General features: G+C 40.6%; 1 protein-coding gene across 1 annotated transcript; it reads left to right on the forward strand.

Moving 5' to 3' along the window:
• ppl (periplakin) lies at positions 1-25,894 on the forward strand. Its single transcript, XM_030058197.1, has 22 exons — positions 1-252; positions 7,045-7,150; positions 8,097-8,251; positions 9,045-9,165; positions 9,548-9,673; positions 9,927-9,968; positions 10,648-10,809; positions 10,904-11,011; positions 11,921-12,016; positions 12,481-12,603; positions 12,835-12,981; positions 15,199-15,350; positions 15,487-15,590; positions 16,783-16,940; positions 17,147-17,325; positions 18,082-18,220; positions 18,453-18,646; positions 19,320-19,470; positions 19,709-19,792; positions 20,297-20,413; positions 22,626-22,718; positions 22,825-25,894. The coding sequence occupies exons 1-22, from the start codon at positions 209-211 to the stop codon at positions 25,495-25,497; spliced, it is 5,274 nt and encodes a 1,757-aa protein (XP_029914057.1). The 5' UTR covers positions 1-208; the 3' UTR covers positions 25,498-25,894.

Genomic DNA, 25,894 nt, shown 5'->3' on the forward strand with positions numbered 1-25,894 from the left:
CAAGGTTAATATTCCGTTTGACAGGACAGCTCTGGTGCTACTAGTAGTGTGTGTGTAGGAGGGGAGGCTCAGACAGTGTGAGGAGGGTGTGTGGACACTTCTGACACAACATTAGACGCACACAGACAGTTTCACCTGTCCCGCTCGGATAGCTCTGTGCTCTGAAGCCGCTGACAGGTGACGAGGAAGCAGCACAACACCTGTCAAAATGTTAAGGAGGAAGACCAAGCCCATAACGACACCACCAAAAAAGTAAGTATGCTTTTTTTTTTTTTTTTTTTAACTGCGTTATCGGCGAGAAAGTTGTGTTTTACAGCTGCCAGCACCGTCCTGCTTCTCGTCCCAGCGTCAGAACGTGCTGTTCTTAGCGGACACGGAGCCTCACGGCGAACTGTTAGGAAAAGTTTGCGCTTTGAAGTCGCAAAGTTATCACGGCACACTTTGAAACAGACAGCAAAACAGAACTGTTACTGAGTCTGTGGTTGGCAGGCGTACTTTCGGCGTCCAAATAATCAACTAAACAGGAGTTTTAGTTATTTCCCCCCAATAACCAGCTACTCCCAGTCTTCTTTTATAAATACACATTGAAATAAAACACTGTTTGGTGGGTTGTAAGAATGCCGACTTGCAAAGGACGCACGAATTTTGAAAGGTTTGAAATGTAACTGTCAAGCTAACTCATATGAACAGTGCGCATTTAATGTGAGAGTTGCTGTGCCATCTGGAAGAGCTCTGTTTAAGATAAACTGTCCAACATTGTCCTATTGCATACATGTAAGTGTGTGCTTTAACTTCACCTGAGGGTGTGGCTGATAGGCTGTGTAGTAAACTGGTAGTAACTGGTTTGATAAGTTTGGCTATCCCTAGAAAGACAGTGTGTAAGACATTGTTGCAGGTGGCCTCTCCTGCACTGCCGCTGCACCACTCCCCATTCCTTTATCATTCTGCCTCCTCACTGGGTTTGAATGATGGCTGTCTATTTCACAGTCAAATATGCTATCTAGGTATGAACAAATGCACTGGGGCTGAAGAGTCCTTAGAGCCTCCTGGTTTGCATTGTCAACATGTGAGCTGCTCTCACTGCTCTCTCTGCATGGAGGCGTGCCTGTAAAGCCACCGCAGAGAGCATTATGCACGCTGTCACTCAGCAAGTGTGGGTTAGGGGTTTGGGGCCTCAACAATAACACCCCTTAGCGTAGAAATACCACAAGATCCACTAATCTGTTTCAAATGGTTTTGCTCTCCTCTCAGGTGTCTCCCTCCCACTGTCACTCCTGCCTACAGTGTGGAAGGGAATGCATGCTGCCTCTTAAGGAGGTTTAAAAAAGCAGCCATTTTTACATGAAATACTAGACAAACACAAGCGTTTTCAATGATATAATGTTCTGTGCCATTTAGGTGTCACAGAGCCCGGCCCTGCTATTGTTCATTCTGGCTCACTGGAAAGACTCTATTAGAAAGACACTATTAAATAGAATGAAACCATAATTAATGTCATTAGTAATACCTGTGTTTATCCAGCTGTTAAATGTCAAACGACTGCTGTGAGAAAAGGTTGATTAGATTCACTGAAAACATTGATTTAGTTGCATTAGATTGCATTTATTATATTAGCTAGTACTCATCAGTGAGGCATCCATAGTAGTCCTTTACGAAAAAAAAAAAAAATCTTATGTAATCCACTCAGCATATCCTTTACCTTAATAGCTGTCACCACCACCAACAGGCTGGGCTGGAATGCTAATAACGCAGCTCCACCCTTTCCATCCTCTCCCTGTTGATCTACTGGTTCCAGTTTTGGTTGGTGCATGTAAATAAAAAAATAAATAAATAAATGAAAAAAGGTCTTTGCCGAAGTGGTTGACTAGTTGTCTGCCTGAGCTGGAGCAGGCTGCACAAACTAGGTTCAAAGAGGACTGAAGCCTGTGGATTAGTGCCTCCGTTTTCATCGTTACGAAGAGGACATTCTAATTTTTGTTTTGAGGAATAATATTACAGGCTAGTTTGGGCCTGTTGCATGGGTTACCATCTCACATCCCTTGTCTCTGGAATTATAGAAAGTGTAGATAGGTGAGAGCACAGGAGTGAGAGACGTGTCCTGGGGAGAGCATGCTGTGGAAATATCTCCTATTCTTATCTTGTCTGTAAATATAAGGATCGACAGCAGGCTGTTGAAACAGAGCAGGGCCCAGGCTGCTGTGAAGCTCACTAACAGCAGCCCTCCACACCCACTATGACTTAACATTGCAGCGTTCTGGTTTCAATTTGACCCTCTCCCTGTGGGAACATAAGACTTGTTTCTCCAGCTGATGTTCCACTGCCAGCTTCTTCCCAGAACAAACACAAAAAGGCTCAAAACAATGAACATGTGCCAGCAAGCCCACTAGAAAATCTATTGACATTATGCATAGAGCACAGAATACATAGCTTGAATGATTCCCAAAATGCAGCTTTTTGGAAATCAACATAAACAACTTGAGGTTGTGGTAACAGTCCATCTATAACACAAGTTCATGTCCTGTTACCAATCTCAGTCGGACTTATTGATGCTGTGAACTTTTTTTAACACAAGAAAGGCGTTTCAAGCCCCAAGTGTTACTGATCCTGGGCTAACTTCATGACTTTTTTGGGTTGCAGACATGGTCCATTGTTGTCTAGTATGTTTTCTATTTTCAAAATGATGCAAGGAAACAGTACTTATACTTATGTTTGTACCTTTCAATTGGCAATTTGTTGACATTTATTTTCATTGTTGGCAAAGTGCAGTCTACATTTGAATGGAAAACAAACATCCCCACGCCCACTTTTATCAGTACCATGTGAGGCAGCTGGATGTAAACTACTACTGTTGGTAGGAAGTTTTCCATGCACTTAGAATAGTATGCGATGAGCTGATAAACAAACAAATGAATGAATGAAACTCAGTAGAGCTAATAGCTCGGGTCCAGAATCTGTAATAAAGAGCACAGCCAGAAGTGGGTGTGGCCAAGTGTCAACCAGCAATCAGATGCACCCAGACAGACACACAGTTTCTTCTTATAAAATGTGTCTGATGCCAGTTTGAACATGCTCCAGGAATGTTCCATACCAAAACAGTGCTTTTGAAATTAAACTCAGTGTCCAGTGTACAATATTACGCAACTATTGTATAATCACAGCATAATGAGTTTCAAATGGTGAATGGGTGTGTGCGGGTGGGGGGACCGAGAGACAAACATAGGAATGCACATTCAAATAAGCAGAAACAGACAGGTCCCAGCTAAAACCCAAGAGACACACAGCTGAAATGCCACAAAGAAAGTCACAGAGTTATACAAGAATGATATTTCAATTCCCTTGATCATCTTTACCCGTAATATAATTGTATCTACCAATTTGGTATTAACAGTTATTACACACTGTGACCTTTTTAAATGGATGCATGAGGGTTGTGAAGGAAGGATAGTACCTTCTCTTAACAGAGAGCCTCTGTTGTCTAAACAATCCATTGCTAATTTTTCACTGCCAGTATCTGCAGCAAGTCCTTTGCATGCCTGGTCAATGTCCCTGAACATCCCTCTTTGACTGTTAGATTTGCCCCAGCATGAAGGTTGTAGTCAGTTATTCATTATTAGATGGGACCTCAGGAATCTGCACACCCTTAAAAAATCATTTAGTTTATAAATTATATTTTTTATTATGAAAAGGTTTGTCAAACCCTAGAGAGAGAGAAAGCTGAACCATGGCTATTGGCTGTTATGACAGAATAAAGAGTGAAGTATGGTCTTTTGTCCATCAGGGGCAGTGGTGAGCACTTGCTAAACAGTAGATTAGAATATATAGCAGTCAGTGGGTCTAAATGCTATAGAATAATCAGTACATTTGATTCTAAATATTTGCCAGTAACTGGACTATTACTATAATTGTCAAAACATTTATGAAGAAATAATTATAATTTGATGTGAAATCAGTGGTTGTAAAATTATGTCAATTTCAGAAGATTTCCACTAGCAGTGAGGCCGAGTGCTGTTGGCTGGTGGTATATTGGGAATTTTTTTTTCCCTAAATAGTTACACATTTCATTCATCTAAGCACATAGAAATGTGATTCTTCATCAATGCAGTGTAAAATAGAAATATTATAACTTAGGGATCAGACTGGTTCATTTGAACCAGTTTGAAAAGTTTGAAGCAGTTTTGGTGCTCTACGCTGCCCCCTGGAGATGGCCTCATATCCTTGCAGTTGGAATATTTCCATATATGGACTCTCTCTGGGTTAGTCAGATTAATGATCCTGACCGCCTACTATCATTTATCATTAGGATAGTGTATGGTGTTGCATGGAGCCTTCGAAGACTGTATGCCAGTGTTAGAATGGCACGCTGGAGCCAGTGATCATGGAGGATTTTGCTGTATGGGGATAATTAAGATGCTGAATAGAGATATTGTCAAATGTTCCTGACTCAAAAGGGTTAAAAAGTAATAGTGTCAAAGTTATTAAAGTAGGCATGTCTGTTGCATGACAAAGTGGCAGGAACCTGTTGGGCCTGTTCCCTGTCTGAACATCTTTTTCATATATAAGAGTTGTGAAATGAACTTTATATTTTGCAATTGTAGTTACATACTACGTGCGCGTTTGTAATTGGTTTATGGTTTGCTTTTCGTCGTTGCTCTGCTTTCTGAATACTGAATGACTTTAAGTCATGTATCACTGATAACAAAACAAGAGCAAAGCTACTGTGCATTTTTGGCCAGCCAATCAGATGCATTGTGGTCTCGAAGTGTCGCGATTCTCAGGAAGAAGCTGTGCTGTGAGCCAACTGTGTGACACAAGGTATGATTCTTGAACGCCTTGCAGAGGCCATCAGATCATGTCCTATCAAGTCATGTAACATGACGCTCACAGCTATAAATAGGATCTTGTGTTTGAGTGCATGTGTGGCACAGCACTGTCAGGTAGTTGCCTGTCCAGCAGTAAGGTCTCCATTTCATGTCGTGGCCTGATGCTCAGCAATGATAGAATTAAAGGGATATTTCATTCCTTTTGGAAAAAATGTGATATTGTTTCACTCCTCCCCACCCTCCCAGCTGTTCTGTAGGGCAGAAGTGGTGCTGTCTTCCTCTCATTGTTACTGAGTGCTGGATGCTGGCTGGATGCTCCAAATGCTAACTGTTAGCCTCTTGCCACTGAGGTGGACTTCTGATGCAGAGTGATACAGGAAGTGCAGAAGTTATTGGATCTTTCTGGATGTTGATAGCAGGAAAAAAAACAGTTTTACAGTTTTATACACATAAGTCATATTCTCATGTGTCCTGTTAGGAAACATGAGAATATGTGGTTTGGTGTCTTTGTATCTGTATGGCTGTGTGTTGCAGCATGAGCTGACATTTAGAGTGCAGATTGGTTCATTGTCACTTTGTTGTGGGCTATTTCACCAAATCAAGATCAGAGGAGCAATAGACCTAATATATATGAAGCCTTTGTTACATTAAAGGCCATTACATTTTTCTTTCTGTGCATTTCAGGGTAACACTTAAACCAATTCCTCAGTTTTGAAAATAAAACAATAAATGACATGACTGAGCTGCAAAGTCGCACCGAACTAAGACAGTTTTACTGAAAATACCACAGAGCTGCTCAAGTACATTCTTAAGATTTACACAGATGGGGCAATGGAGAGTCACACTGAGCTATCTGTAGGGCGGTGGCCCTGATAAACAGGCTCGTGCTGATATTGCTCGGCTCGTGCTGATATTGCTCTAGTGGGGAAGGGGGAGGCACTGAACTTGTTTCTCTGCACTCGGACAGCAGGGTTATACCACTAAGCTCATTCCTGGAGTGACGACAGTGCAATGCAGTCATTTCACACATTCTCACCCCCATGGAGGATTTGATTTGGATTTGTCTTCTTTGCTCATTTTCTTTAGTCATGTCTCAGACGGCAGCCGTCATGGATTTGCAGCATAAAGGTCTTAGCCGAGCTAAGGTCTCTTTGATGTTGCATGATGGTGTTCTCTGTTGACTTTGATATTTTGAATTATATGCTTGCATAAACATAAACTAAACAGAAATCATAAAAGGCATCTGTCCATGTGTGCCTTTTTGCTAGCAAGCTGTCACTCACTCTTCTGTGGCATATAAGTATTTGTGATATTTGATTTAATTGGGTTAAATAAACCTGTTATGTGTATGTTCTCTCCGTAGGGTGAGACAGTGACATCTAGTGGTTGCATTAATTATTTCTGTTTGTGTTCCTTTGACATTGCTTTGTTTTTTTTGTTTTTTTTGTTCTGGGACTCTACAAAATCATTTGTCATGAAATATAAGCTGCATAATTCTTATCAAATCTATTGTTTTCAACTGATGAGAATATAAATTACAGTCTGTAGTTCAGTGTAGGAAAACATTGTAAAAACTTAGATGGTTTACATTGATGAAGCAACAAATTTCTAAAATGGAATTTGCTGTATGGAAATAAAGGAGCAAATGAAATTCACCTGGTCACCTGTAGTATCACCATCTTGGTCAGATTGTTTGGTTTAATACAGTAAAAGGTATAGCTGTGTATTGCCAATACATCAATAACTTTCACATTCACCATAAATGCAATGGAAGAAAGACAGAATAGAAACCAGGACTAGGAAGTATGGACAAAATCAAATATCACCATATTTTTAACCAAATACCTTGATATTAATATTGTTACATGTTTTTAGGAATGAATATTGGTGCTTTCACAAATTTTTTTACACAATGACATTTCTGATGAACAGTCATTAATACTGTGGATATGATGACTAAGCAAGTAGAAGCAAACAGTAGAACAACTTGAATAGACAAATAAGTTCAGGGAACTGCATCCCTTTAAGTCCAGGAAAAAACAACATTATGCCATACCACGATATTCCGATGTCCAAAATCCCAGATGATATCCAGTTATATATCATAATATCAATATAATATATTGCACAGCCCTAATAGAAACTGAAAATTTTTTGGTTTCAACAAAAACTAGTTTCTAAAGTATTTACAGAAGAATTAATGTGCTTTCTGTCTTGTTCCTAGCTCTTCCAGTGGACCTACAGAGTTGAGTGCACTGATTGAGAAACTGCAGAAGAATGCTGATAAAGTGGAGTCGAACATCTATGAGACCGAGCAGAACCTCAACAAGGTACTAAAACTAGTGACAAGAACCTATAAATACATAAATACTTTACCAGGTACAGTCAGGCAGCACTAGTAGGTAGACAGAGTTCATCATCTCTGGGCTTTAGCCTAGATTGCAGGATGATCAAGAGAATGATCCACCAGAGAATCTTAACTGCACTCATAAAGTCAAAAGATCTAAGATGTAACCTCACCTGTGCTGCAGTGTTAATTAAACAAGGAGGCTGTAGTGTGATATTGATTCAGTGCTCATTATAAGGCAGACAACCACCAGTGTAAATAAAAAACTACTGTATTTCCCTTAAAGCCAAATTAAACTTTAGTACAGTGTTGGGTTGTGTATTTACCTGGGTGTTATATGAGTCCACATGGTGGTGAAATATCCTCAGTAGCTCTGTGCTCCTCTGTGCTGCCAATCCACAATTCTGTTATATGTTATGTTATATTTCTATCTCTCCATTCACTTTCATAGCACAGGAAGACCAGTCCCAAAATAACACTTCTAGCACTTAAACAAACACCAAGGAAACAAATGATGCCAATACAAAAACAAGAAGTACATATTTTTGTGGAAATTAAATTGGAAATTAAATTGAAATTGAAATGGAAAGTAGATCCGGCAGGTAGCCTCTGTGGGAAGGTTGTGCACCTGATAGTATTTTCACAAGTAATTGCAATTACACAAAAAATGGATACTGGGACTTGTTTTTTAACTATTGACATAATCCAGTTTGTTCACATTCATTTAGATGCCATCATTAATGTGTGGGACATCTTGCCAACCAAATAAGAAACATTGCCACATCCTGTGCCATATGTAGGCATGTTAGTTGAGGCCAGACCTAATCTCTACGTTGAATTTATTGTGTAAAAATACAAGGGAATAACTGAAATCTAACTTTAACACCCAATTCACTCCTCTTCCCCCTTTCCACGTGCGTTTGCCTCAGGATGTGAGTAAGATCAACGATGGCAAGCAGCCACTGTACCAGGATGACACCAACAGGCGAATCCTCAACTCTCTAGAGCTGCTGAACGGCCTGGACGACGACGCCGTCAACGCCAAGCGCCTCCAGCATCCGCAGGCTGAGATGATAGAGCAGGAGTGAGTTGATGAATCCTGGTGGCAAATATCGTTTTAGTAATGGGTCTACAAATTAAATTTAATTATTTCAGTTCAAAGGACATCCGGTGAGTGGTGACGATGTATTGATAATGTATCCTCACAGATTTTTCTTCACCAACTCTTACATATAGGCTTTTAGATGTTTGATCAAACTTTTCAAATTTGTGTTAAGCCAATTTCCAGTCACGTCTTTGGCATTGCACTTTTTTTTTCTTGTCTGTTACTTGAAAATATTGCCACACAACTGATTTCTTGAACTCTGTCTGAACATGTCTAAATTTAGGTTCGAGTGTCAGCCTAACAGATGTATGAATTGTGCAACAGTTGATGCCAGCCCTAGATTGGTCAATTCCTGCTGGCAGAGAAGTGACTACATTTCAAATTGGAAAAGGAGAGCAAATGTACAAGGGGGGTTGGGCTGATAAAATGGACATGTTTTTTACATAAGAATCTTGCTCCTGGTAGCTTTACACATTGCTACAAGCTTTGGTTTTTAGTGTAATAATTTTATTTTGGCCCAGCCTTTGCCAGCCAAAAAGTGAGTTCCCTGATGCTAATCAATAAACATGTTCAGTTGAAGAAAATTTTTAGCTTAACTGATACTGCTGGAGATACAGCATAAGGTAGAAGTTTGTATATTGCATATTGTGGCAATTTCATGAAGGCTACTAAGGAGCATAGAAAAAATGCTTATCCGTGGTATTGTGTGTGTGTGTGTGTGTGTGTGTGTGTGTGTGCGTGTGTGTGTGTGTGTGTGTGTGTGCGTGCACAGCATGAAGCAGCTGCGTGAGAGAGTGATGAAGCTGAAAGAGGACCATGACCGCATCTACCACCTGACTCGCTCTGAGGGCATGCCCAGCATCAACTGGGGCACCATCATTGATGAGAAACTAGTAAGACGCATCATCCCATATCCACACATATCACTGTATGCCAATGTGCTGACAACCACACATTACACAGGGTAACATAATGTGCCCTCCTGCTGCCGTATTGGAGGTGTTCAGCTTTTGGGGCAACACTAGCTGTGAATAGCTGATTGCATCTCTCAGTGTACACGGTGGTCCTCTAACAGAACTGAGTAATCCCTGTGCTGTTAACTAGGAACTCAGGCGAGTCAGAGCAGACAAGACAAGCCTGTGCAAAACAGTTGCCCGGAGACTAAATGCAAATACTACAGCTATACATATGTAAGCATGTTCTCTTAACCACCAACGCAGGCGTACATAACACCCCAGCAGCTTATCCACAGCTTTGTCTTGTCTCCCCGCACAGGACAACCTGAACAACAAGGGCTTTGGCCAGGACCTGCCCACTGTGGAGAACGAAGTCGAGGAGCATAACATCTTCCACAGTGAGGTGGAGGCTCTGGCTCCTCACATCTCTGACAGTGACAACAAGGTACGAATAGCAAACCAGAAGAAGAGGATTATTATTAGTATTACTACATAAAAAAGATAGATCATTAGAAATTCTGTTGATCTGGCCTCTTCATGTAGAAAAACAACACATATATAAAACAGTACATATGCAAAACATACACTGCTCTCACTGACTTTCATGTGGCTCTTTCATGCAGCTTTCATGTGGCTCTCATCCTATTTATCTTTTTCTCACCTTACCTGTTCTCTCTCTCTTTTTTTTTCTTCTCCAGGATTATGTCAGTGCCCTCCAGCTCAAGTACAACAAGCTCCTGGTAAGAAACATTCAAACACATATGATCTCACACATGCATGCAAGCCCAGGGGTGTGTTTGTACGTATCTGTGCCATAGTGTCTGTGTGAATGCAGCTCTCATTAGCATAAACCTTACTGCAGGCTGGTCATTTGTGTACATGTGGTAAATCTCTCGGCACTAGGTTGGCTTTGAGCTCTTTGGCTAGTTTCAGTGTCTGCCACTTTGCCCAGGGGACTAGATCTATATCAGTATGCAGCTACACTTCACTCCAAGGTTGCTTCATTGTAATGAGCACACAGACTGTCTGTCTTTACCTGTCGCCTGTCCTGAGGAGAGACAGCAGCAGTGTCAGTGCACGTGATGAAATTTTTAGGTCAGTCATTTTGCTCAGGCTTTACTACATTTCAATGAATGACATCCAGTAGAGAGTGTAGTGCAAGGCCAGCTGAAAAAAAACCAAAAAAAAAACAGATGAAACATTAATGATTCGGTTTCCTCTCATCCTTTTTCCACTCCACCTTTGGCAAGATCATGCTCTTTAAAGTATCTTATTCTTCCTGACAGCGTTTATTTTAAATGGGTTACACTTAACCTTAAGTAGATGTAAACATCAGTAAATTGCCTTGTACTTAAGTACAAATTCAGCAAAGTTGCAGCACATCTGTTTGAGTTGGAAGTTTTTCCCTCCCTTGCCTAGGCCAATTCCGGTGCTCGCCAGCGCCACCTGCTGAGCCTGCGGGACTACATGCAGCGCTGTACCAACGAGCTGTACTGGATGGACCAACAGGCTGAGGAGAGGATCAACTACGACTGGAGCGACACCAACCTGGACTACCCTGCCCGCCAGAGGCAGTATGAGGTAACCATGGGGGATTAGATGCATTACAGGCGTTAATGCATGTGGTGTATATGTGCACATTTGTTATAACCATATATATATCATCTCCCAACAGAACTTCATCAGTAAATGTCTCGAGTCTAAGGAAGGCACCATCACCAAGCTCAATGACGATGGGGAGAGGCTGATTTCCTCTGAACATCCAGGGAAGAATGTTATTGAGGTACACAGTTCTCAAAGTGTTTTCCCTAACAACAGCCTCATCCAGCACTTGCCAACTGGATTTGGAAACACTAAGCCTAAATTAGCAGTACATTGAGCAGTATTAGTAGTAGCGTTGAAACAGAAGCAGTTCAATTAAATTTAACAGCAAGGATGTTTTTATATATATGTGTATGTATATATATATATATATATATATATATATATTAGACAGTGTTTATTTTGTAACTGAAATGTTTTTTCAACTGAATTTAGTAAAAATATTTTCAGATTTGAGTGTATAGTATAATCAGTGTGTGCATTGTGACAGAGTCTACTTACCTTGATGTCAGTGTTTCACTGCTGTACAATGTATGCTGTTAGGGTTAGGGTTAGGGTTAGGGTTTTGAAAGCTAGAGTGGACATTAATATTTTTGGATCTAAAGATATTGAATATATTTAAATTTAACCACTTTCATGCTAAAAGAATTTTTTAAAAAATCTCAGGATTCAGTGTTTCCCTTTCCCTTTTTATTCATGTTGAGTTGGAAAAGCCTCAGTTAGACCATCATTAGTACTACGAGTACTACTGCTACTACTGCTACTACTGCAGCTCCTATTACTGCAGCTGATACTAGTAATCAAACAAATTCAAGCATTCCTGTGTGGAATCTGATCAAAGTGTCCCATTAGAATAATTTCAGGTTATTACCGGGTTGTCTCAGAGACAACCAGTGTAGTTCTGAAAAGTTATACAATATGTACATAATCAATCCAACCTCCTGCCTGATTCATCATTCTAAGCCTAAAATAGTATTTATCCAAGCCCATGAAGGATTAAGCTGCTGCTTAATACTTTCTTTCTTAATACTGTTCCTGAGCCTTCAGAGACATTATTCTTATCAAACAAACACACACTGTTGTCTTTCAGGCCCATATGGAAGCGGTGCACGCTGACTGGAAGGAGTACCTCAACCTGCTCATCTGTGAAGAGAACCACCTCAAACACATGAATGAGTACCACAAGGTTAGACATACAGGGCACATACAAGGGGTGACTAAGAAGTCGCTGCCAAAATTAGATAAAGTCCACTGTGACACGTTTGCTGGAACATTGTCTTGGTTGAAAAGCACCCCTCTTGTCAGTTTTCCATGCTGAATCTTCTTGATTTTCTCCCATTGCTGTCTTGGGAGGTCAGCATACTCGGCCTGCACAATGGCTAATGTTTTCTATTTTCTCAGGAACTGCTGACTTTCAAGATTTAATTATCCGTAACAGAAAAACAACTGAAGTTGATAACTTCAAGCTTTTTATGGAATCATTCAACAAGTAGAATTAAAACCAAATTCAGAGAAACCTGTATAGCTCATCTCTAACTTAGGCCACAAGCTTACCAATCACACCTTGTCCAAACACACAGGGTATGTTTCACCAGTGGACACTGAAACAAACAGGTAAAGACTTTGAGTTGTGTGTGTGTGTCTCTCCAGTATCACAAGGAGGCACGTGACACCCAGGACCTGCTGAAGAGGCTGGATACAGAGACCACCCACAAGTACAACCCAGACTTCAAAGACATGTATCAGATGGAGGGTCTTATCAGAGACCTGGATGTGAGTTTCTTATTCTTATTTTTAATCCAAACAGGATGCAGGATGCAAGAGGATGCATTTCACTTGTTCTACAAAATGGTGAAATACTGAATAACTAGCTATTTTAGAGCATGATTCCCCCCTCTCGTTCTTCATCAAGTTATTATAAACAAGTGAAAAAAGTGCTGTGTGTAGTGTTACTGAACTATAGTGATTGCTTGTGTGTATGTGCATGTACATTTGTGTGTGTAGGACCAAGCGAAAGCCATGGACCACTTTGATGATCGGGTCAAGGCACTCCAGAATCGAAGCTTGCAGGTTTTGCCCCTGAAGTACCGCCGGGAAACCCCCCAGAAGCTGCTGCCAGTTGAGGCGCTGTGCGAGTTCGACACGGACGAGGTACCATACAGAATTTGCATGTTTTAAAGCTAGTAGTTTTTTCAATATTTTTCAGTTGAAGCTGCCAACAAAGATACTTGATACTTAAATTGGACCATTTGCAGGGTCAAAATCCCCTAAATTCCCTCCAGAATTTTATTCTTATCAGGGTGGAAAAGCCTCTGAAACAACATTCAAATCATCAGGATGGGACAGTGTGTTTTGGTTCAAATGCTGAAGCAACATGTTGATCATAACTTACTGGTGTGGCTTGACAAATGTTGCAATTACTTAATCCCTGGATACTCACTGTCTTTTTATTTCCAATCATTTTTTAATCTATTATTTGGGAATCAGATGCCATACAAATAAAGTTTACTTACTTTACAAGCTGCAACACTACACTTCTTTATCATCCACTCCAAGCTTACATCAATCAAAGTTTCACATGACTTGCAGAGGCGTTTTTACTTCATACCTTCTTTTCTCTTCTTCACTCCTCAACCTGTTTAATCCTCTTCCTTTTGGAGAATCCTCTTTCCGTCTTGCTCTTCCTAATCTTCATTTGTACTTTCTACATTTCTCTTACTGCTTTGTCTACTTTATTTCTATCTGGAATTGTATTCCTCTTGTGATTTCTTCCTCCTAAACTGTCTCATTTTCTTCATCTTTATTTATTATTTTAGTGCCTTGCTGTGCTGCAGTGACTCAGTTTCCCCTTGGGGATCAACACAGTTCATCTTATCTTTATTTTAATTATGTCGTTTTTCCTTCTCTCTCTCACTTTGTTCTGTCAGTCCTCCTCTAATCCCAGGATATTTGCTGCCATGAGAGTGCATGACTAAGCACTCTCTCTCTCCTGTTTTTTCTACATTCCAAGCTTCTAACTTTGGGTTTTGTGGTGTAATGTATTCAAATCCCCTCACAAGAAAACCCAGGCCGAGACTCAGTATCTTACTTAAAAACCCTAGGGATCAGAACACTGTGGATTTCAAGTCTGTTTCGCCTAAAGAGCCTATGCAGCTCTTCAGCTTAGGTATAATGGATCAGTGAGCAAAACTCCTCATGTTTTGGTTGTCTCTCAATAATGAGTTGACCTCACTTTTTAGGGGTCAAATGTTTTGTCATTGTTCATAATATTCATACTGTGTAAGGAGTAGATGAAGGTTACAGTAACTGATTTCTGTGTCTGTTTGAGGGTGAGATCATACCTACAGTTTGTTACTTTTGCTCTGAAATGTAGTGGAAAAGAATACTTTCCAGTTATTGTGTTTGGTTCATTTAATCTCACACTACTCAATTATTAGTGACCCAAGACCTGTAAGCAAAAGTCACATGGTCTTGAGTCCAGTCCTGTAAGTTTAAGTGTAAGCATGGGGGACGAAGAAGCTGAGGGAAGAAATAGCTGAATATGACCATCATTCTCAAAGGCAGTTTTTCTTATACTAAGATACATATCTCATTGTAAGGACCTGCTGGCCCTCATATCAGCATCTGGCTCCTTTTACTCATAACTCCTTGGGGAACATTGCTCTGTCACTTTGCATTTCACCTCACTGCAGCTAAACTGGAATTTTCAGGCATTAAGGACACAAGTGATTTATTTGTCAGAACAAGCTAAACTACAGCAAAACTGCAGTTAAATCGAATGCACTATCACGTTACGCAAAGATCTGTTAAATGCTCATTGTATCTGCCCAACACAACGGCCATTGAATGAACCACCGATATACAAGGAAGACTACACCTCCTGAAAATGATAAAAATATTAGTCTGAGCTGCTAGGTCTTCCATTCATGATTTCTCAATTGACATTTTTGGCATAAAGGGAAGATAGAAAATGTTTTAATTGAAATATGTTGTAATTTGTAGGCTATTTAATTGCATTGTTGATTGTCATCAATATCATATAGTATAGGATATCATATCATATAGCCTGTGATTATATTCAGGGAGTATCATTTATTTATCCATAAACTGTGGCCCTTTGAAGACTGTCAACAATGTATTGCCTGGGGTGCAACAGTGACATAGTTCTTAAATGAACCACTTGAAGGGGAGCATTGTGTTTTTTTAACACCTTCATTGTTGGTGATGATGATTCTGTCTCTTCAATAGCACATATTGGATTTGTACTTTAGGAGATAAATAACAAATTATATTTAGCAAATGCAGTCGAATGAGCAAGCGAGAATTGTTTATGTCATAGGAGGTCTTTTGACTGACACTGTTTTGCAGGGCCAGATTTTGCGTGGGGAAAGGTACACTCTGCTCAGGAACAATGGGACCAAGTGGGACGTGAAGGACCCAGCTGGACGTAAAATCACTGCTCCGGCTGTCTGTTTTATGATCCCTCCCACTGACCCTGAAGCAGTGTCTGTGTCTGACAAGTAAGTGTGTATTTTTGCCCACAAAGAATTAACGCATGTACATAAATATATGACCCATTTTAACTTCTGTGTATGACCCTTATTACAATGCACATGCAATGCAACCTTAACTGTCTGTCATATTGTGTGCTTGCAGCCTGGCCAGCCAGCAAAAAGCCATCAAACAGAAAATGGCAAGCAGCAAGGGAACTCTGCTGAAACGCTTTGATGACCTGAAGAAGGAGAGTGGAAGTGGCACAGGTACATATTACCCAGTGCTACTGTATTGCAGTTTAAAAAAAAAAAAAAAAAAAAAAGACAGCAGGGCGCTTCTGCATTCACATACTTAACATAATGAGTGCTGCTTTAACATTATTTTAACATTTCGCATATCATAACATTACATGTTACTACTTTTTGATGTAGTACCATAATATAACTGGCTAGCAAACACTAATATGATATCATTAACAGCTCAGATGAGGGGGAACAAACAAGGTGTTGGTGAATATAATTGTCTACTGAAATCATTTGAAAGAATCCATTAGCCTATTGCTAGTGTGTCTTATTTCACCATTTGAGTCAATTCTTCACCATATTTTAGTGTCTTTCCTCAAACTATTTTAACCTGCTTTTCCCCTCAGTCCCCCACAACTTGCATCTCAGATTTTTTCACCCATGATTCTGTTTTCATAAAAACAGGTCAGCCACGTGTGGAGGTGCCTTCTTGTCAATGGCGTAGTCAAACAATCAAAACCAACATGTTAGCAAATGACACATCTTTTGTCCAATACCCCGTAGTAGCGAGGCAATTACGGTACCATAAAGGTACTGAATTTTGATACCCAGCCCTGCTAACACCATGCTTAAGACTGCGTGTGTCTGTGTCTCAGCAAATCAAAGTGCTGGTTCCATGGTGACAGTTAACATGAATGGGGGCAGGAGTGACGTGAAACTGTGGAGCTAATGGGAGGCCCTGAATGGGTTCAATGGTGGCCGCAAATATACCTAGACGAGGCGCCCTAGTATAACAAAATATGCTGGAAACACTGGTCACACCTGGGCCAATTTGTTTGACATTTAGAATTACCCGACTTGGTCAGGTGTTTGTGTATACTTCCTGCTGGGAAACTGGAATATATGATAAACCCAACAGCATATGAATGGGGCATATTGTTCATGAAACAAAATCATCAGTGGGGAAGAAAGGAGGTGCAGAAAGGAGGTGGTGACTTGCTGTTGACTTGGCCAACAAGCTTGTTGACTGTGTCCACACATTGGTCCCCACATAGATTCCCTGTTGCTCAGCTCTATAGGAAATTATTAAACCTCTGGTGACTGGTTGATAATGCTGCTGTGGTTGCCTCTAACTGTTGTCATTTATTGTGTGGCATTAATGTTCAAGACAAGAATAGGGAAAATAACTCTAATCATGATGTTTTTGTGTTCTCAGATAAACAGGAGCAGCAGTGCCGCCAATTGATGGCTGGTCTAGATAAGGTGGTCAGTGACCTGAACAAGCAGGAAAAGGCCATTTATTCTCGAGTGCGCCCACCACTGGAGCAGACCAGGCCACTTCAGGACAGTGCTGATCGCCTACAGGATATGAAGGTATCCATGATCTTCAGTTCATTCTTTGCTGAATTAAATGTAAATGCTCATGGACACACACAGTATCCCTGATTTTTTAGTGATCCCCTTTCTCCGTTTCTAAATATTGTGTCTATTATTAAACAGAAGATTATCCATCAAAAAAGCTTAAACAAAAATATTCCAGAACTTTGCGACCCATCAGTGACATTTTTTTTTCCGGACAGGACATTGCTGCCGCTGTAAATAAAATCGAACCAGAGAAGTCCTCCAAGGTGCAAGAGGCAAAGAGCTTTTTGACCTCCAACCCTAACTCTTTCAGCGCTCCTCAGCTCCACGCCAAGGTGGATGAGGCCAACAAGAAATATGACAAGGTCAACCAGCTTCTTCAGTGCTCTGAGGACAAGTATGTATCTTGATATGCATCTCATCCCCACCTTAGTAGTGGTTATGACAGGATTTCCAGCAGGTTTTTCTTTGTTCCAAGATAATACCCAGAAGCAAAATTGAAGAGTGTTGAGTTGTATAGTTCCATGGATGTCATCTGAGTCCACATGATGTTGAAATATCCTCATCGGTTGCTCTGGGCTCTCCTGGACTACTAATCCACAATACTATACTTCTATCTCTCCATTCATTCCCATAGTTTGGCAAAATAGGCACCAAAATAACACTTCTAGCGCATAAACAAACACAAACAATGCAGATTATGCCAATATAAAAAACAACACATTCCAATACTCATTTTTTTCATGTGACTATCACTACTTGTGAAAGCGCTATCAGATCTTTTTTTTTTTTCCTCGCACAAGGTTAACATCCAGAAGTTTGCCTGATCTGATTTCCAGTTTCAGTAGGTAATGCTGTGTTCACATTCATTTATGTGCTAAAACTGTTATTTTGGGAGCTGTTTAGCTATGGAAGTGAATGGAGAGACACAAATACAGTATTGTGGATTAGCAGCCCAGGGGAACACGGAGTAGCTAATGAGGATATTTCACCACCATGTGGAATCATGTAACATCCTGGTAACTGTACAACCCAACATTAACCAGCATCCAATTTTGCTTTAAATCAGTGCTTTCCAATAAGGCATTTAATCTTTTTTTTTTTTTCAACACTACTTACCATTTTAACTTAATAACCCAACAACTTGTTTTAGAATTAAAAATTCCAATCGCCTGGAGAACTCGCTTCAAAATGGGAAGACCTTTTTGTCCACCTATGAGAACAAACTGGCCAGAGAAGAGGTTGCTCCAGCTGACATCTCCTCACTGGAGAAGACCCAGCGTGAACTTGCAGTAAGATATCTCCTCTTTGACCCACTGGCACACATAATCACATTGTTATCTCACTAAAACTGAAATAAAAGTGCAATGTCTGTTGTTCAAATAATAACTAGAAGTATGAGACTAACAAACCAGAAACATAAAACATTGCTGTTTTTACATTTGCATTTCTTAATTATTCATGACAGCGGAAGAGAATACTTTCTTTACTACATTCTGTTCATCTTACTTCCTACCTTGACAGGACATGGCATCAGACCTGAGGTCCAAAAGGTCAGCAATTGCTGAGACTGAGACTAACCTGCAGGCGGCCAAAAACAGCTGCGACAACATGGCTGTCAAGTTTCAGGAGCACTGTCCTGACATTGAGAGGCAGGAGAATGACGTTAAGAAGCTCAGCAAGCGCTTTGACAATGTCAACAGGCAGATTGACAGCAGGTGAGCGGGTCTGGCCATGAAGTTTACTTATCTGTCCATGTAATTATCAAGAGAAAAATTGGGCTTCAACAACAGGAGTAGATGTGCAACTATAACAATTGTACAGAAGTACAAACTGGATGGAACCTATACCTATACTCTCTATAAAAAATAATTAATGGTAATGGTTAACATTAAAAACACGGCCTCAGTGTCAGCCAGGAATGAACATAACAGTGCAGCAGTATGAATACACCAAAGGGAATAACAGAGACAAAATAATCACTTATTGGCTGGTGCACGATCCAGTCTAAGAAAAGGAAAGGAAAAGGAAAAACAGTAAATCCTACGGAAAGAATTAAACAGTCTAATTCTGTCAATGGGATGATTGAATGTATGATGAATACATAACTTTTCATCATAAGACAAAAACAATATTGGGTAGGACAGTCAACCAATCACATAGAAGTAGTCTTAGATACAAAGTGATCAGACAGTAGGTAAAAGCAAAAAGAGCTCAGGGACTGAACAATGAACAATTAATAAACAGAAGGAAGGTGGATAATCATACCAAAGATACTAGCAGAATTTCACTATCGTGACTTTTAAATCTTACCAAGTAAGCATATCACTGTATTCTCAAAATGATGACTATACATATGATCTATATAATGATGTTCTCTGTATGTTGCAGATCTCAAAACTTGCAGAGAGCCAAGATGGCATATAATAATTACCGGAAAGATTATGACAATCTGAACACCTGGCTGTCCCGTGTTCCAAACTATGAGCCCCGTGAAACTGATGATTCAAGACAAGTGGAGACCAAGCTGAAGAATCAGAGGGTGAGAGTAATGACTGACATTGGAATGTGGGGATGGAGATTTCTTAATCGACTAATTCAAGTAACTTGGTTTGGATCGATGCATGTCAACACACTAACTTGATCAGAATAACCTGGCAAGTTGATACTCCGGTTATGACAGTTATGGTTGTTAAGATGCTGAGTTTTCTCCTATATTAAATGTGTCACAGTGGACAAATGTCGCTTATCCTACAACACCTGCTCTCTTTTGTCTACAGAACTTGCTATCTGACATTGCACGGAAGGAGTCAGACTTGAACAATGTCTCCAAGAATGCCCAACTTTACCAGCAAGCTGTCAAGGTAAGAATTCACATATATATTGTATACATCTCTGATAACACCATTACATGGCAGTTTGGAGGGAAAAGAGTACAATTTTAAGTTTCACTTTCATTTTCATAGCTAAGCACAGTAGTCTGTAACAGAAAACATAAAGTGATGCCACCTCTTAGTGCATCAATAGAGAGACTAATTGAGACCAACTTTGTATTTGTACATTGCTTAACTTGTTACTTTGTTGCAGCTGTGCTGATATTATAGTGGTGCACTACAGTTGAGCTGTTGTTTGAGAAACACCGTAACTTAAGTTTTGTTTTTGTTTTTTTCCTTGGGAATGCAAAACTATAGTAGTGTTCATGAGAAATCCTGTTGTTCTGTTTATTTTTTCACGATGCCTCATGAAAACAATTATTATTCAACTAACAAAACCTAGCCAATCACAATGCAGAGATAGCTACAGAAATGCTGGCTAGATAGATGAACGCAGGGGTTTAACCCATTGAATTATTGTCTCTGTTTTTGTAGGACTATGAAAATGAAACTGAAAGGTTCAAATCTATCCTTGACCTTGAGGATGGACTTGTCCCTCAAACATACAAGAAAAGCAGACTGGAGTCACCTGCACTGAGGGTCAAGGCAGAGGTAAGGCACAATTACCAATTTTATTTGTTATTAAAGGTGCCATTTTCATTGTGTATAGCACCAAGTGTAGTCAAGAGCACAAAACACACATGACAGCTATGTTTGTCCTCGTCAGAGGGCACGTGGCACAGTTGAAACAGGACTGAATTGGATTTGGAGGAATACATTATCACAAGGTGTGGTAGGGTCACAAGTTTATGATCGCTCACTGCATTTAACTCCCTTAAAATGAAAGTGATACAGATGAAGATAGTAGTCTGGAATTGTTCTGCCACAAAAGCAACTCCCAGGAGGATACCCATGTGTAGGAAGTACAAATTTGCTATCAGTGAATATTTTAGACAGCTTGTCTGAGGCATTGGTGAGGTCACTGATATAAAAAAATAGCAAGAATTGAGCCTTGTGGTACACCGCAGAGAATGGGAAGAAGAGGAGAATTGGTTCCATTATATGACAAACTGCTGTCTATCTGTGAGGTAACTGGTGAACCAAAGCAGTGCATTGTTTCTTACTCCAAGATGTGAAAGCCTCTGGAGAAGAATATGGTCAAATGCCTTTTATAAATCCCCAAAAAATACCTGTAGTATTTTCCTTTCTATCTGTGGCCTTGTATATTTCATTAATCAAATGTATAAGTGCCATATACACTACTCACAAAAAGTTAGGGATATTTGGCTTTTGGGTGAAATTTATGGAAAATATAAAAAGTTCACGCTACAGTGATATTATATCATGAAAGTAGGGCATTTAAATAGAAGCATACACTGGTGATATCCTCATCTCAAACAATTTCTTGAAACAAAAGCCAACAACAGTGGTGGATATACCACAACAAAAAATGTCAGTGTCAATAACTTGTCATGTGCCCTTGAGCATCAATTACAGCTTGACAACGACGTCTCATGCTGTTCACAAGTCATCCCACTCTTCTTGAAGGGCGGCCCTCAGGTCATTGAGGTTCTGGGGTACAGAGCTCTGAGCCTCTACACGGCGATTCAGCTGATCCCATAGGTTTTCTATGGGATTCAGGTCTGAGAAAGTGCAGGCCACTCCATCTGAGGTACCCCAGTCTCCAGCAGCCATTCCCTAATGATACGACCTCGATGAGCTGGAGCATCAAACACCTGATGTGAATTTTGCCGTTAAACTCCTTGCTAGAGAACAGCAACTTGTGCAAAAAGTACTGAAACATTGAACAGTTGGACATGTGCATTCAAAAGTTTACAGAAGGTCACATTAAGTTCACCTGTAAAGGTTATAATGCATTTTAGGTTCATCCTGAAATTTCACCCGAAAGCCGAATATCCCTAACTTTTTGTGAGTAGTGTATGTTTACATATATGTTTTGTATATGTTTCTTTCTAAACCCATGCAGATGTTGATATATAATATTGCACTTGTTAAAATGTTCAAAATTTTCAAGTACCTTTGATACAGCTGGCAGAATGGAGATAGGTCTATAGTGGTTGAAGATAACTGGGTTGTCAGCTTTGCAAATAGGAATAATTTTGGCTATTTTAAGTTCAAGAGGAACAATTCTCTTTTCCAATGAAAGATTGAAAATGTGAATTTTAGTAGTTTCACAGTTTACTGATAAATGGGTATCAGCAGTTTACTGTCAATGTTATCATCACCTGGGAGTCCTTCTGGTTGATTAAGATTTACCAAATCTCATCTTCTGTGATTGGAAAAAAAGTTAAGTGAGTTCATAAACTAATGAGGACTATGTTTGCTAGATGGAATCTTGGAGGCCATGGCTAGACCAGTTTTTGAGAAAAAAATATTAAAATTACCAGCAATTAATTGAGGATCAGTGATAAGACCCCCTTCCACCTTAAAATCATTAAGTAGCTGCTTGCATTTATTCTTTTGTTATGTGCAGATGACTTAGTAAAGCCACAAAAATATCACATATCACACCAAAATTGTACTGTGTTCCTAGATTGTTACTGACACACACCTAGCGTGACACACACCTAACCTTCTCACCCTACAGTCACATTCAACACATGTCACCAAAATACAAAAAGTAGAAGCTGTCAGAAAATAGGGCTCAGTGTGTAAAAACACCAAATATACTGTCCCTTTTAAACATTACATTTAATATTTTGTTCAAGCAATGTATTTTTGATAATCATATTGGATTTACCTGATGGAGCAATAACCTAAGGATTCATGTGCCCACCATGACATTCTGTTTCATTGTTTGCAGGAAGCTGCTATTGAGTCTAAGTTTACTGAGGTGAATGCTGTGAACAAGCAAAGGCTGCAGAATCTTGAGTTTGCTCAAGGCCTTCTCAACCAGGTAAAAATTTTTCTGATTTTTTTTTTTATGAATGCCATTATGTTAGCTAAGTCTCAAGAGTATAAATTATTGTCTTCTGACATTTATACAATTTCTCCCTCTATAGCAACCTGATATCCCCATGATCCAGGCTTCAAACGTCCAGTCAGTTAATTCTGCTGCTCCAGGAGAGGAGCCATGGAGAATCAAAAAGCAGCTTGAGGATGAGATTCAAAGGAGGGAGCAGCTGGAAAAAGAAATTGAGACTATCCAGACTGACATCTATGTCCTGGAAGGCCAGAAGCCCCAGGATACCATTGTCAAAAAGGAACTGATCAAAAAGGTTCCTGATCCCCAACTGGATGAGGAAGTCCATAAAGTCCAGCAGAAGCTCTCAGAGGAGCGCCGCACTACCCGAGTCCTGGAGAATGACCTAGAGGTACTTAAACTGAAACTGCGTGGCCTTGAGACAGAAGTCAAGGAGGGTGCACAGCAGTACACTGTGAAGGAAGTCTTGCGTATAGAAAGAGACCGTGGCCAAGAGGAGGAGGTGCGGCGGCTCCGGGAGGAGTTAGATGAGCTGAGGAGGCAGAAGTTAACAAAAGACAATGAATTGATTCAAATACAAAAGCAGGTGACTCTCCTCGCTGAAGAGAAGAACAAGGAACAGGAGGTGATCACTGAGGAGGAGGTAATCAAAGTCGAGAATGACCCTCAGCTAGAGAGCGAGTACCGGGTGCTTCTTGACAGAAAGACTAAAGAAATGGATGGCAGGAAGCAACTAGAGGATGAACTGAAGTTCCTTCAGGAGAAGCTCAAAAGGCTTGAGAAAGAGAAAGCCATGGCAGAGGAGAAGATTTCCATCAAGGAGGTGCTGAAAGTGGAGAAGGATGTTGCCATGGAGAGGGAGGTGGAAAACCTGAGGAGGGAGTATGCAGATGTGAAGACAAAACGGATGTCATCTCAACGAGAAAAAACTGATCTCCAGAGGAAAATTTCCAGTCTAGAAGAGGAGAAATCCAAGGTTATTGTTCAGGAAAAAGTGCGTGAGATTGTCCGACCAGACCCCAAGGCTGAGAATGAAGTGGCCAACCTGCGCCTTGACCTGGTAGAACAACAGAGGCGCTGCAAAGATGCAGAGCTGCAACTTAGATCGCTACAAGACGAGCTGACCTCACTGAGGAACAGAGGCCCTCAAGTAGAGGTCAAAGAGATCATCAAAGAGGTAATCAAGTACAAGACAGATCCACAGACAGAGAGAGAATTGGAGAAGCTTCGCAACGAAATTGTAGATAAAACCCACCAGACTGAGAAATCTGAGATGGAAATCCGTCAGCTTCGCAATGAAATTCAAAGATGGAAGGACACCAAGCCTCAAGTACAGACTAAAGAGGTGGTCAATGAGGTACTACAGTATAGAGAAGATCCCAAGACCAAGGAGGAGATTGAGACCCTCAAGAGAAAACTGGGAGATGAACAGAAGAAACGCCTTGATCTTGAGAGAGAGCGGGCAGCCCAAGAAGAGATGATCAGGTTGAAGAAGATTGATCTGTCTCAGGTCCGAGAGAAGATTGTACAGCAGGAGGTTGTCAAGATGGAAGAGGATCCGATCCTGAAATCAGAATGTGACACCTTCTTACACAACATCAACAATGAGCAGAAGCAGAAGGAGAGCCTGAAAACTGAACTCTACCATTTACAGAGACAAAGAGCTGACCTGGACCTTCAACTGGAAGAGTTGGAGCGTGAGCGCAGGGCAAGACGTGATGCTGAACTGGAGATCCAGAGACTTAGGGTCAGACTCAATGAGTTGGAAATCCGGGACAAAGAGAACCGTGAGAAGGTGACCGTGAAACAGAAGGTTGTCCTGCAGCAGGATCCCCAACAGGAGAAGGAACACTCTATCCTCAGACTTCAGGTAGAGGAAGAGAGACACAAGCGCACTCTGCTAGAGAAGGAGCTTAATGCCCTGATTCAACAGCAGCTCACATTGGAGAAGGTGGACGTGAAAGAAAGAGTTGTGCGCACTGAGAAGGTCCAAGTTGAGAAAGACCCAGAGGCTGAGCTAGAGATTGAGAACCTGAGGAGGACTCTGGAAGAAGAGAAAAGGAGAAGACGAGAGCTAGACCAGGAGTTGGCAAGCCTTACTTCTAAGCTCTCTGACTTGGAGTTCTCTAACACAAAGTCATCAAAGGAACTGGACTACATCCGCGATGAAAGTAACCGCCTGCAGCAAGAAAACCAGAGACTGCAGAATGAGATTCGTAAGCTTCGGTCTGAGATTGACATCACCAGCAAAGAGACCCGGCTTATTACCGAATCGGCTCCCAGGGATAGTGGCAAGAACCTGGAATTGAGGCTTGATTCACTGCAGAAGGAACTATCAGATCTCAGGAACATCACGAGGCAGAAGGATGAGGAGATTGAGAAGCTCCAAAAGAATCTGTCACAAATGAGAATCAAGAGAGAGCAGAGGGAGAGCCACCTCCGTAAGTCTATTGTGGTTATTGACCCAGACACAGGGAAAGAGATGCGACCGGAGGAGGCCTATAAACTGGGGCTCATTGACTGGAAGATGTTTGTCAACCTACAGAGCCAGGAGTGTGACTGGGAGGAGATCACAGTGAAGGGCCCTAATGGAGAATCATCAGTTCTTCATGACAGAAAGTCAGGGAAGAAGTTCTCCATTGAGGATGCCCTGTCTGCTGGACACATCACAAGGCGTCAGCTTGAGCAGTACCAAAACAAAGAGATCTCCATCCAGGAGTTGGGTGCTTTGATGTCAGGCAAGAAAATATAAGAGCCAAAATTCTAAGAAAGCTCCTTTATTTTAGAATGCTATGAGATTTTAATAAGCTCATCTCTGAGGTTCATCTCGAAGTTTCCTTGCTCTATATACTTCCATTCTGACTTTCATATCACAGTGAATTAGCATTGTTTTATACATCTCCCTTCTTTTTTCCAAAATGCACTATGTATTTATTTTCCCTAAATGTTTGCTAAACTGGTGGTACAGACATGAAAAATGGGTTGAGTTGGCTGTTAAAGCAACTAACTATTATCTAATGTTTTAGGGAAAGGTGTTGTTGGTATGATGAGCTTAAATTCTATAAACTGGGTACTGCAGTGGAGGTAATACTAATTCTCTGATTTGATAATGCTGTTGAATTATGAGACAAAACACAAATGATACTAAA

Source organism: Myripristis murdjan, chromosome 8 (genome assembly GCF_902150065.1).
Source record: "Myripristis murdjan chromosome 8, fMyrMur1.1, whole genome shotgun sequence".
Taxonomy (NCBI): domain Eukaryota; kingdom Metazoa; phylum Chordata; class Actinopteri; order Holocentriformes; family Holocentridae; genus Myripristis; species Myripristis murdjan.